General features: G+C 38.7%; 1 protein-coding gene across 1 annotated transcript; it reads left to right on the forward strand.

Annotated features, from left to right (window-relative positions):
• Positions 1–5,702: 5,702 nt before the first annotated feature.
• FHL5 (four and a half LIM domains 5) lies at positions 5,703–14,253 on the forward strand (the record flags this gene model as incomplete). The annotated part of the gene is made up of 5 exons (XM_084203609.1): positions 5,703–5,873; positions 8,076–8,250; positions 10,462–10,631; positions 12,744–12,930; positions 14,102–14,253. Exons 1-5 carry the CDS (start codon positions 5,715–5,717, stop codon positions 14,251–14,253), a joined length of 843 nt encoding a protein of 280 aa, XP_084059735.1. The 5' UTR covers positions 5,703–5,714.
• Positions 14,254–14,701: the final 448 nt, after the last annotated feature.

Consider the following 14,701-nt stretch of genomic DNA (forward strand, 5'->3'; position numbering starts at 1 on the left):
GTCCTGTCTAACTCACCAGTTAATTTGAACATTCTTTATCAGATGAGCCCTTTGTAACAGATGCAATCCTCAAACCTGTTTTCTGGTTCAATATGGGAAGTACAACTAAGAATACTGACAGGATTTTATATTAAAAGCTACAACAGTGCACAGCTAAATTATTTCATCACTTCATTTTATTCCATACATTTGACAGTAGTCAGAAAGGAATGAGGTCCATAATGACACAGGAGAAAACTCTGGCTCTACCAGACTATGTGAAAACCTGTAAAAAATGTGGGTAAGAATTCAGAAAAAAAAAAAAAGGAAGAATTTAGATGACTACACCATTTGAGTTTGTATGGTGTAAACAAAGCAGACAGCAATACCAATTAAGGAAAAAATTACAAAATTCCTGAGATGCTTGATCCCCTAGTTAAACCATAGCTCTTGCCTTTTTTGCTTGTAGTCATGGGGTGTGTAAACACAGTACAATTCAGTATGAATTACCAGACCAACCTCTGACATATCTGCTTAGCCTTGACACCCCACCAAAACAGTGTCCCTTGTGGCATCCATACTGGCTGCTTAAAGAAGGATTTCAACAGTGAGAGCGCTGCACTCACTCAGATGTACCCAGGACCTGATGCTGTATTACTGTCCTGTGCCACAGAGATAAGATAGTTCAGAGTTAGTATCTGTGTCTTCTTTCCTGTAGGTTCTTGGTTTGACTTGATCCGTAATACATGCTCCTAGCTCCTGCTGCTTCTCTAGCCATTTTTAGAAAACCAAATATTACAGAACCCTTAATGTATGTAAATGCATGAGACAAAAATAGAAATAGGGAAAATGAAGTCAGCAAATGCATGCAAATAAGGCAAATATCATCAGAAGATAAAAACATGCACTTACCTAAAAATGAACAAGTGCCTAGGGCAGCTTGCAGGGGTGTTCTCGTCATAAGATATCAAATATTTTTCTTATCCTTCAGTGCTGTTCAAAGGATTTTTTCCCATCTATTTTTTTTCTTTATGCCTCTCTAAGTAGCCTTTTTCCAATAACTGTATGTTCTTAAAGAAAAAGATGATGAAGTTCAATGGCAGGTATATTTAGATTGAGAAATAGTCCGTTCAAATTTCCACAAAGTGAAAGATAGAACATTTTTATCTATATGTACATATCTACATCCATATGTATATACTAATTAATTTCTGAGTAGTATGAATGTTTCTGGGCTTTTAATTTTTGTATGTGTGAGGAAGATTAACATATATTTATAGAAAACATCAAGATTAGTTATTGAAAGGTATATTAACCTTCTGGCCCTGTTTTTTAGCCCCAGTGAGGAAAAAAGTATTCTTTTCCTGATGATTCCATATCTATCAGGATTCACAACTTCACAACCATGTTCTTTCAGCTTTCTTCACTGGAAGTCTTCTAGTGCTCTGCATTTCATGGGAAATAATTAGACTCTCCAGAAAGTCCCTGTCCTAATTTGTTGTAGCTAAATTCTATCCTAATCTGCTTTAACAGGAGGCTGACTAGCCATCTCTCCTTTTTGTATTTTCATCTCTTTTATCATTCAGACCATGAAACTGCTGCATTCTCAAATCTGACCCCAGGGACTCCAGTTACAATATCCTCATGTCCTTGGCAACATCTCTCTACACCTCCTTGGAATATTCTTAACACTAAAAATGATACCTCATATCCCTGCCTACCAGGTACATAAAAATCAACAGTATTTAGCTTCCAATTTAAGGTGTTCCAATTTAAATAATAAAATCATCTTTTCCCAAGGAATGGCAACATTGCAGTCTTTCCCTGTGCCTAGGACTCGCGTTAGCAGCTGGAATGCTGGAGTCAGCGTTTCATTCCATGGGAGTGAATAACATCAGGTCTCCAGAGATTTCTTAGCTGACCTTCAAAACGCAAAATCTAGCTTCCAGCAAACTTAAAGTAAACATATTTCTCTAGAGATTAGGATCAAAGCACAAGAAAAACATTCTACTTCACTGCGTGGCCCTCGTACCATTACTTATTTATTGGAGCAAAGATAAGTGGTGCTGGGAGACACGAGATTCACATGTTTTGTTGCATTTTCTAATGGTAAAAGTAGTTCTCAAAGGTTACCCATACTTTTGCAAAAAAGTTTTGCAAAAAATCTTCATTCTTTTGCATACCATTGCTGCTTCATTTCTAAACATGGTCTTTTATGATGATTCATGGTCAAACTCTGAAGACTGTCTGAAGGAAAGTTTTGGGCAACTTGAGCGTTTTACTAGAGAAGCAGCCCAAGGACATCCTCAGGCTTTGACTCTGTTCTTGGGGGTATTTTATTAAGTTCTCAAGCAACAACTCTCATCTGTAGAACAGGAATAATAGCACTTTGCTTCCATATCCACTTGGGGGTTTGGGAGTGTTCCAGATTGCAAGGCAAGATGTATTCTATTGCCATCTGTATGGCAGTTGTCTGGTGTCAAGTGGGCAATTCTTCTTATCTCTCTTCCTGAGTGATCATAATCAACAGGGGGACATCTGCTGATAAGGGGCTATTGAATGTCACCACATGACTGATAAGAACTATAGCATCCCATTGTGAGATGCTCCGCCCAGAGGGAGGAGCCAAGCATTCCTACACAGATATAACCTGGAAGATTCTGACACCAAGACAGCTCTTCTCCACTGGACTCCTCAGAGGAGCAGCAGCTGCTTCTACTTCCACGGATCTGCTGAGGAAGAAGACACCCCTTTCCTACAGGACTCCCTTGCTCCAACAGAACCACGCCTGACACTCCAGGAGGGCTGCAGCCCCTTTTCCAACCGGACTGCCACCAACACCCTGACCCACAGGGGGTCAGGTTGTGTTCTGACTCTGACAGGACAGTGTTGTTCTAGTGTATTGCATTGTTTTTATTTTATCATTTTTTCCCCTTCCCTGTTAAAGAACTGTTATTTCCTGCTCCCATATTTTTTGCCTGAGAGCCCCTAATTTAAAATTCATAGCAATTCAGAGGGGTGGGGAGGGTTTGCATTCTTCATTTCAGGGGAGGCTCCTGTCTCCTTTAGCAGTCAACTGTCAAACCAAGACAGGGAGGATAATAACATAGTTCAAATTCAGTAGTTCTGAAGTAAAACAGAAGTGGGTCTTGTTTGTGCCCACAGCCAGGGCTTCCTGAACAGTCTGACTTCCTGGGGTAAAAAAGCAATAATCAAGAGAACTGCTTTTTAAAGGAAATTACTTAGTATGCAGAGTTTTTGATAACATAAAAACCTGATTGACACTCATTAGAATGAAAAAAACAGATATTTCTACGGATATGGGAAACAATTTGTTGGAGAGCTTTGGGCAACAAAAATGCTCTATAAGTAACAAAACTTTTCATGAATACCCTTGGATTTTGCTGTTGCCACTTTTAGGCTGAGATGAAACTGTCAGGAATCAGGAGTACTGATCCAGCGGGGGGGCATCAGAAAGGTGCTTCACTCAGGGCTATCCTCCGAGGCAGCTTCATAACTTTAATTCCCACTGAAAAAATAAATGAAAATCCTCTGAAACCCAGTTTCAAGCCTGTCCTGTGACCTTCACTATGGAGCACAGTTAACCACAAACACTCCTTGATTGTGTCCTTAGACACCAGTTTATACTTCTTCCCCAACAAAGAGCAAAATGCGCAAAACTTAACCTTCACTTTGGTCATGACTGTGATTGTCCATTAAATGCACTGAGCTCTGCCTGGTTTTATATGTCATGTTCTGTAAATGTACAAGCTGATGGATGTAATTTTCTCATATAAATGGGTTTCTTTGTTACACATTCAAATCTCTGTTTGATCTTAAGGAAATGGAAGTCCTGATTCAAGCCCTGTTATATTATTTTTCCAAGGATATCACACAAAACACATCAGAAATAGTTTTAAGAAAGCATGTTTCCCACTGATCTGAGTTCCAGATTATTTTATTGCCTTACTACACCCTGTCTTGGCTGGAAGAGTGTAGTAATATTAAGGGTAGTAAGAAATAAAATATATCAATTCAATTCTAAAGATTTTCAATTTACAGGAGCAACGAGTTTTCCAATCAAGTCATTACTTTTGGTCTGAAATCATGTGACATCCTTGCTGCCTGCCCCCTTTCCACTGTTTTACTACTACACCTCCTAGGAGAGATTAATTAATAGATGCCTGACCTTATGCATTGCTGCCAGTGGAAACCTGCAGTAATTGTTTTTTTCTTGCAGCTCAAACAACCATTTTGGTTTAGAGCTTACTGAAGCAAAAACCCAGAAAAAGATTTTATGCCTTTTTAAAGCTGAACCATGGGTATAAGACAGTCAGTGAGTGTATAAAAATAAAGTATGAGGGTGTAAGTGGGCTAGATGTAGGCTTTGTCATGGATAAGAACTCCCTCAAATATTGTCCTCTGTACGTTCTTCCTTACTCTCAGGCTATGCATCTGGTTAAGAGAAATTAATTTGCCCTGTTATTCAAAGTGCATTAATTTCAGCTGCCCAGAGTCACTGTCGTGTAAGTATTTTAGGACACCTTCCCCAGTTGTTTTCAGCTCCTCTAAAATTCATGATTGCTGGTGCTGGCTGCAGCTACACCCATTGAGTTTAACCAAGAGTGCAACCCAATGAGACCAGCAGGCGTTTTTGGGTTTGCTCCACTGTGAACTTTCTGGTTTCTTCTTCCTTCATTTCCAAGAATCAAGACCCAGTCTTAGCAAAGTGATGATGATCCAACCAGCAATAAGAAGACTGAAATAGGTCTTCATCTCCACAATCCTTAAAACACTCACTATTGCAGATCTGTAAGCAGCTGAGGTTTGGATGCTTGTCCAAGCCTCTTTAGCCTGAAAAACTGAAGGATGGGAAATTCATACAACTGACTCTCAATAGATTTGTGGTATTTCCTGCACTTGTCTGAACAGAAATATAAACTATTTCACATTATTTTGGTACTGCCAACATGGAATCCAATCTAGAAATAAAGAAATATGTGAGAAAAACCACTCTTTTCCAATAACAACAAGGAAAACCTTATTTGAGTTTTGATTTTGTTTGACTTATTATTTAGTTTATTTTTCTTAATATTTCACTGTGTTGCTCTCCAGAAGTATTTGTGTGACCTTACAATGCCACCAAATATTAGCAGCACAGTTGGGATAATGCAAAAAACAGTCATATATCCTGGAGTCCCTTGTCTTTCTTCCTTTGGGTCAGGTAGATGTGGGGATATTTTGAAAAGAAAGGAATGAGTATCAAGAGAAAGTCAGGAACATACTACAAAGTGCCTGCCTCTTCTCTTTGGCTTTTTAACTCCTCAGTTGTTTTTATTTCTGAATTATTGCTTCTATCTCTATTACCCAATTTCTGGATGAGCCATATCTCAGAATCCAGTACATAATGCTCATAACACCAGTAGTTTTATGTAGAGAATGTGAAGTTGGCTTCATTTTCAGGTGTCTGACCTGAAATAGTGTTAGAATAAGCTGAAGCAGCCCTCTTGCTCCCCATCATGTAGGTGATACAATTCAGAGTATAGGTTGTTAAAGGCTACCATTTTATTGTTGAACAAGCCAGCATTAAGAAATCCAGGGCACTGCAAATGACCGGGAAATGCCTGTCCAACTTTCACAGGTAATGCAGCATTACTTAGTATTTGAGCAAGCACCATGCACTGAATTGCACAATTTTCCCATCTTTTGCAGACCAGGTGGAGGGTCCCAGCAGGATGACCAGCAGCCACACAGACTGCCATTTCTGCCTGCAGTCTCTCCGTGGCAGGAAATATGCACTGCGAGATGAAAACGCTTACTGCGTCCCGTGCTACGACAGCCTGTACGCCCAGCCCTGCGAAGAGTGCAAGCAGCCCATTGAGTGCAGCTCCAAGGTAAAGATTTAGCTTGCACTCTTTGTTCCTTGTTAAATTATACACAAATCCAATTTCTCTAATGGTAGATGTGATACCCACCCCTTTGCACATCCCTGTATCGCTGAAGAGACTTAAGCGTAGCTGTTGTACATCCACACACAGCAGAGTGAAACAGTGCTGTTTTCCCTGAATAGGAAAGCTCTGGGATCAAAGATGAGGAAATCTGCACATGCATATAGCCCAAGCATACAGCAAGGCTGTGTAGACCTCAGCTGGGCTCCATCCTTCACCTCCAGTCACTCACTGGCTGCAGAGGCTGCACAGTGCTGGAGGGGTGATAGGGTGGGTGGTGTAATTCAGTGTATTATGTTGATTGACACCTTGGAATTTCCGAGACATGTTCATTGAAAAAATATTTTGAGCACTGAATAAATTACTTTTACTGTGGGTGTTGACAAGCAGATGCCAAGCTGAGAAGACAACATGTTTACAGCTTGCATATTATCTCTCTCTCTCTCTCTCTTGGAAATGAAGAGGGTTTTTTATTTCTGCTCAATTCCATGCTCATGTCACAGATGGTGTATTAGTGGCAGTGTTTCTGACCTGTCTTTCACCTCTTCATTTTTTACAATGTTAATTAATAATTCAAGTTCCTCTGTGGTCTTTGACAGGGTTTCTAGTACCCCATACTTCAATTTAGAGGACATATACTTGAGATTGAATTTTAAGGTCAAATTAAACCTATCAAAAAGTATTTGTTTTGCCAAGTCCAGTGTGTACTGGTCACCTTCTCCCCATGCTCTCTTTGCCTATGTTCTTTAGAAATGAAAGGACACAAAGATATTAAAATAAACCTCTTGGAAGGCTTTCCCAGCCCAAGCACTTCAAGGCACATAGTCTGCATTCAGGAATTATCCAAGGAAAGTGCTCATTTGGATGAAGACACTCCTCAAAATCTCATCAGCATTTCACCCACAGCAACACTGAACATGTAGCACCAGTCAGAGTCACCAGAGCACATGCTTTGAGTTCACTTAATTTCACCTTTAAAATCAAAAATTAAATCAGAGACAGGATTACTGTTATTGAAGATCATAAACAAAAAGCCATGTCCTTGGACTGAGTAGAAGGAAAAAATGGGAGAAAAAAGCAGACAAAGGAGTGCACCAGGCTCAAGACATTGAGAAAAGTGGCACACAGAGATCTACAGCTGATTGTCTCACCTCTGCCAAGGGGCTAGAGCTTGGTTTTCTTCCTCTCCTCCTCACTCTGTCTTTGCCCCGGGCTGCTCTGGGCTGACAGCCTAGTTCCTGCAAGGTTCAGAGCACTAACTAAAGCAATTGAAAGTGCTAAGTGCTCAGCACCTCCCGAAACGAAGCATGGTATTTCTTTTATTTTTAGCTCTTTAAAAGGCAGGGACATGGTCAAGGAGAACAATGAGATTGGACTTGTGCCATTTTATATTTCTTACTAATAAAAGAGCCCTGGAAGGGTTTATTTTTTAAGCTGAGAGGGTTTTTTGGAGGTGCATTTTTCCCTTGCTTTTCTAACTGTGGGAAAATTAAATCTGGTTTGGTCTTTTTTGGAATTTTTAGTCAGGGTCTCATACACATACATTGTTAGCTCTTCATATGCCTATGTATTGTTAGCTCTTTCATCCCTTAAGCCCACTGACTCTTAAACAAACTTTTTATCTGTTAAGTTTTCAGAAGGATTTATATCAGATGTAAACAAAAGCAATGATTTTTTCTTCAATATTACTAATAATCATTTTGTTCTCAATGAGATTTTAATTGCTTGTTTTCTGACAACTATTAGAATTATGTCATGTCAACTGGAAGAAGAAGCATTGAAAATACATAAAGTTCATTTCAAATTCTATAGAATATGTGCTTCCTCTCCAGCGGTCTGTGCACATCAGAAATGTTGATCGCTTGTTTCCCCTTGAAAGGCAACTGCAATATGTAATGTGATTCTCCCAATAAAGACATACCTCTGTGTTACACAAGGAAGGACATTCTGCCAAAGCAGCTCCTGATGGCCTCTGCACGAGATCTACACAGCAGTGTGACACTGAGTACCTGCACCTTTCCTGGGCACACTTCTGGTTGGATCCACCCCTGCAATGCTCTTGCTTTTTCATTTCAGTTCTGGAAGGAACTGTGGGACAAAAGCGCTGTAAATAAATGTTTTCACTAACATGAACTCACTTTCTCCAAGGATCTGGCCTACAAAGGCCGCCACTGGCACGAGGGGTGCTTCAGATGTGCCAAGTGCCGTCGCTCACTCGTGGAGAAACCATTTGCTGCCAAGGACGAGGTGTTGCTGTGTACTGAGTGCTACTCTGATGAGTATTCATCCAAGTGTTTTCACTGCCAGAAGACCATTATGCCTGGTAAGACAACAGGGGCCCTTTGCTGAGAAATGGAGCCACAGTTTTAATGATGACCTCCTCCTGTAATAACCAAGCTACAAGGTCCTTGACTTTCAGAACAGCTTGGACTGCACTTCCTTTGTATGTAACATTCTCCCAGCAGTGTGGAGAAGGCAGGCAGACACTCCTGATCTATCACTGGCAGCTCTGATGAATCCTTATAAAAATATTAAGAGTTCAATGCAGGGTAAAATGTGTTCATATGATGTCCTTGATTCGTGTCAGTTCTTAGGAAGCATTCCCCACTGTGAGCATAGGTAGTCAAACTGAGCTATTGTGAGAAGTGCCACATTAGACAAGTCATCTGCATGTTTTCCACATTGACCAGACCCTGTGCTTGTGTTCTTTATACTAGTGCTTTCACTCAGAAATATGTTTTGTTTAAATTGTCAAAACATGACAATTTGCTTTCAAATCATTAGCAGCATTTTCACTAAAATGAATACAAGCCCGTTTTACAATATTGTCCATGTTTACAATAGGCTTACTTCCTGCCACTAGCAATCTTGAAAATTCTCCACTTTCCCCTAAGCTGCTTCTCAGCTTTTGATTGTGTCTGCTCAGGACATGCTCTAGACTTTCCATTTCTACCACAGCAGTGAAGCTCATAGAGCAGAGTGATTACCCAAAAGCTGCCTCTTCACAGGCATCTGAGAGAAGCCACCATTTTTTGCAAAAGGAAGCTGGTTGCTTAAGAAAATGCACCCCTAATTTTTGGAACAGAGAATCCCAGTAAATTTGGCAGTGACATTTAGAATTTTATTTTCCAGTGTATCTTAATGCCAAACAGTAAGATCCAGGCTGTGTAAAATTATATTCTTACTCTTGGTACTAGATTAATCACATTGTATTCAACCTGTGACACTAATTTGTATTTTTACAGTTTGTTTCATTTTCATTACAAGTAAAATCTGCATTAGTGGAAACAAATATTGTAAAAATACAGTTGTGTTCATTTAAAGGATTATAAACTGCTTAAATTGTACATAGTTTACAAAAATACTGTCAAATAGGCATACCTCACTAGATGTGATGAAAAAAGTGCCAGAATGCACTCAGGTTTGCATCATTGTCTTCTGGTGTAAATCCATGCTGCTTGTTTTGTCACAAAGTCTAAATCCTTGCAGCAAGTGCCCAAAGGTGTGAGAAACAGTGCAACAGAAGTATGGGAATGCCAACCATATCATTAACTCCCTTCTCATCAGCTTGCTAGCTCTGTGTTGAAAAGAGCTAGTTGTGAAAGACAGTGAAATTGGCCTTCTGATCACTGGGGTGAAGCTGCAAGCCTTTTGTGTCCAATTACAACCAGTAGTTCCTCCAGTGGCCCCACAGTTCAGGGAACAGGTACAGTGGGATAAATCAGTTATAGCAGCAATCCTCTTCTTCATGTGGAAAGGATGGAAAAGCGCCTTGCACCTCTCTGTGCAGTCTTATGCTACCTACAGGTAGGAAGTTGAGGATGGAGAGCCACTGGAAAAATTCTCCCAGGTATATGTAAATATCTTAGACTTATGTTTTTATATCAAGATAGGACACATGTACTCAGAGACTCCTCTGACAACCTGCACACAGAGACTCCTCTGACAAACATTTACCTGAGCAACTTTCTGCCCTTGTGCTGTATCAAAAGCATCCAGTTAAACATGATAAAAAGGTCTAGGACAGAAATGGTGAGCTATAGGAGAAGGCAATGTAATGTGCTGTACCACAGTAAAAATATTAACTTTTAGAAAGCTGCCAATTTAAGCTGATTAAGATAAATAATGCATTTATAAGTGAATAATAATAATAAACATACTAAACATCCAACAAATTACTTTCTAATTAATAAAATTGCTGTGTACCTGAACATCAGTGAGTCGGCTGGTTTGAGAGAAACTGAGAAATTCAAGCATAATCACAAAGAAATCCCCAAAAGATTCATATAAGAACACACTCTAAAAATCACAGCTTAGGCAATTCAGCACATCTTTTGCCAGATGAATACATGGCACTGAACGTGCTCTTGAAATTTGAAGTGCATTCTTAGAAGCTCTATTAAATTGAAGATAACTGTTTCCTTGGGTAATCCAATGCTGAGGTAGAAAGTTCAAAAACAAGAGCATTCTTAACATTTATGACTTATATTACAAGGCTGTATCTGAGACGATTGTTCACTTTGGTTTTTTTCAGGTTCACGTAAAATGGAATTTAAGGGAAGTTCCTGGCATGAATCCTGTTTTGTTTGCCAGTATTGTCAGCAGCCATTGGGAACAAAACCATTAATCACCAAAGACAATGAGAATTACTGTGTGCCCTGTTTTGAGAAGCAATTTGCTCACCATTGCTATGCTTGCAAAAAGGTAATTAAACACACAATGCAGACGTGCCCTAGTGAGGCAATATTGCTCATGGGGGAAAGGGCTGGGTCATGTGAAATGTGAGGTGAACCAAGAGGGAGATCAGGAACTTCCCAATGACACTGGACACTGAAAGGCAACCCAGAGAGTGTCTGCTGTCCACTCTTGTTAATCTAAGACTGATTATATCTGAAATAAATGTCTTTATTTGGCAAAACAAATGCCTTGGCCTTCTTTAGTTATTCATTGTGATTTTTAGCAAAGATTAAATGGAAAGTTATATAAAACTCTTCTTTCCTGAGAATCTCTGATTTTGCTTTTGTAAACATGCCTCTCTTTCCACCATTTTTCAGATGTATTCATACACATAATTAGCCACCTGAACGGAGCAAATCATCCACAATCTTGGCTATTTTTTCTTGAAATGTATCAGACAATTAGCAGATCAAGTAACATTCAATTGTGATAACACTAGTCACGAGTCCCACTGATGCAATACGTGATGATACTCTTGTGGGTACCAGAAATTTCATTTTTCCCCCAAGTACAGATAAATCAGTTCTTCCCTTCCTTGATTTCTCATGTTTTAAGATTGTCTCTTGTTGATGAAAATACTCAGAGCATCACACTATTCTAGTGTGATATTTTTCTCTAGGGAAATGTTTTAAGCTGTTTCTTAGGACAGAATTTTACTTATTCTTTAGTACCTGCATCACTCTGGAAGCTTTTTTTTTTCCACTTCATCAAATAACTTATAATTTCCTGTAGTTATGTAATGATTACCTGTAAATCTCTACCCTGAACAAAAGCTTTTAATTTCAGGAAAATATGCTGCCTACTTATTTCTTCAGTAGCTAAACTTTAGAAAGTACTTTTATATATTCCCAAGTCTCTACATACAAGCCTTTAACTTGCATTAAATGAACATATGGCAATTATAGTAATTATGCTCAATGTTTATTACAGGCATTGATATTAGCACCACCCACATGAAATAATCAGGATTTGCTTCTGAAAAATTCTAGGAATGCAAATAGTCCCCCTACATAATAGCTAAAACCCTTTTTTTTCTGAAAATTGCATCAGTTCTCATACATGAGAATTGAGCCCAAATAGATTAAATTGCCAAACCAAATCTTGAATTTTTGTCAGTGATTTTTAGATTTTAATGGAAACATAACCACCAAATACCCCAAAACTGGAATGTTAAAGGGATTAGAAACTATTTAAATCTTTTTATTGCTTGACATGACCCCATATTATTCTTGATTTTCCTGAAACTGTGTTCCCCAGGGAAATTTGATGATACTACTATTTTTACTGAAGTTTCTTCCTCTTTTTCTCCTCCTGTTCCAACAGCATTCATTCATTCATTCATTCATTCATTCATTCATTCATTCATTCATTCATTCACTCATTCATTAATTCCCTGTCATGCATGTGACTTAATAGTAGAAACACTATCTTACAGCTCATCTTTATAGAAATTTCTCTGTACAGTCTCTCACAAATTCTGGGAGCCACAGAACAACTGGAAATTTCCCTCTTCAGAAATAACCAGTCCAGAGCTGTGAGTGTATTGCTAGCAAAGAAAAGTTGATGACACTGATAAACATTATTTTTTTTTTTCTTCTTCTGACTGTGTAACTCTCCTTTCTGTTATACTTCTGATTCTTTACTCTCTTTCTAACTATTTAAAATACTGTTTCATGTGGGAAACAGCAAGATACTGGTTGGAGATTAACTATCATCTCAGCATCAGTTCTTTCACCCACTGCCTGTCACTGAGAATTTATCTTCTGAGAGCATGCCTGATTCTAAACACTTATCTACAGTATAATAGAAAAATTTCATTTAAAGATAACATATTTATTACAAATTATGAGGTTATGCTATGGTAGAAAATTGAAAATAACAAACCACTAGCATATGGAATTCAACTGCAGATTAGTTAAATGGATAATCCAGATGAAAAAAAATCAATGTGATCACCCTCTCTTCTCTTGCACATGTTGGAAGAGGGAAAACATGTGGAAGTACTTATGAAGGATTGGACAATCCTCCATGATTCACACCTTTGTTTCTTTGCTCTGTCCTTGTTTGTCAATGCATTAGGTTGTAACTTCTGGAGGAGTGGCCTACCATGACCAGCCTTGGCACAAAGAATGCTTTGTGTGTGCTGTGTGTAAAACTCAGCTGTCTAGGCAAAGATTCATTTCCAAAGATGAGCACCCATACTGTGTAGACTGTTTCAGCAAATTCCATGCCCAGAAGTGTGCTGCTTGCAAGAAACCTATTGCAGGTGAGTCTCGTCTTCTAGAGGGGACCAGACAGAAATGAATCATCAGTCTCTTCTCAAAGACTTTAACTTTAGGGAAAAAACCATTAAAATTACTCCCATCATAATGAAATACTGGAGTTAACTATCAGAGAGATTGTGTCACATGTCCTGTATGTTCCTAGGAGATGCTGATCACACATGTTCCCTAACAGAGGAGGAGCGGTTTTATCAGTCCAAAGGCATTGTTTGATGTAGTGTTTTCTGTAGAAAATTCCTCCTTAAGAATATTTTTTTTTGCTTTTCCCAGGACAGTACACACAAGCCTTCTGTGATTTTTTTCAGTTTTGTTTTTAAATGCAAATGTGATCAAACTGAACACAGATTAACTGCCTGCTGGTAAGGCACACCTGTCAAATTAGAAAGCTTGCCAAATGCAGCAGAGGTCTATTTCATGAATCCTTGTATACTTATATATGATTTATAATTAGACATGTATGTCACTGGTCTATGATAGCTGGAGTTTTCTGAGAGCATTTGCTGGTGTTCTGCACTTTAATCCTATTATGTGTGGAGTCAACTGTTGAAAAGTCCTTCCTGATTCTTACAGGTGCATGCTACGTATGTCATTGGACAAAGAAATCAATGAATACCCAATCACATGTGCATGATTTAAAAAATACCCAAACTACAAAACAACAACAACAACAAAAGCATCAAAACTATTCAAATTCCCCCAGTCTTCAAGATTTTATTTCAGATAATTCTGCTAGGAATCCCATTCTCTGGTAATTTCCAAAAGAATCCATTTTGAAGAAACTTAATTATAAGATTTCATTCAGAGTTGTATAGAAACTATATAAATATTGCAAATAACTTCCATGAGAGTTTGTTTGGAAGATCAGCAAACCTGAATGGACATTCTGATAAACCCACTGTGTTCAGATCTCATAATGGGATATGCAAGCAAATGACTTGTGGCTTTGCTTCAAATATTTCCCACTGTTTAAATTTTAAAGACATTTTTCACTTCAGCCAAAAAAGAATATTTCACACTATGGATTTTTGTTATTTTTTCCGTTTGATATATGAATGACAACCTGATCACACATCAGAAAGTCATCTGTTGCATTACTGAACCATGTCCAGAAATATTGGATTCAGATCTTCTTTTCTTTTTCCTCCTCTCTTTCAGCTCCCGGGGGTACCAAATACATCTCATTTGAGGAGCGCCAGTGGCACGGGGAATGCTTTAGCTGCGCGAAATGCTCTGTATCCCTGGTGGGCCAGGAATTCCTCACTCGGCAGGACGACATCCTTTGCCACAAATGTGCCTCTGCTTCATAGTTCTGTGGAAAGCTGTACAGCTGCATTATTTCTCACTCTGTAGCAAGGTAGTTCATTGGTCTGCTGTAAGATAAAAGCTACTATAGTTATTTAGTCGTTCAAGTAACTTTCAGGTGCAGCAGTTTAACATCGTCATAATTCTCAACTGCTTATAAACAAAAATTAAACAACTGCCCCACACTGGTTAATAAAGCAAAGCAGAAAAGATTTGTAGATATTTTAAGCCTAACTCCAGTATGTTTTCCTTGTAACACACTGCACTCTGCTGTTAGAAGCTTAAAAATTTATCTTTTATCACCTCTGAACCAAGAAGGATTGTGAAACGTCTGTTTGGCATATGAATAATGATGAGCACTGATTCACAGATGCAGATCTTGGCATGGAAAGCTGGGAACAAGCATTTTTCTCTTGGATCATAACATTGAAGAGAGCACCTTGTAAATATTGA

This window comes from Fringilla coelebs (assembly GCF_963513975.1).
Source record: "Fringilla coelebs genome assembly, chromosome: 3".
NCBI lineage: Eukaryota > Metazoa > Chordata > Aves > Passeriformes > Fringillidae > Fringilla > Fringilla coelebs.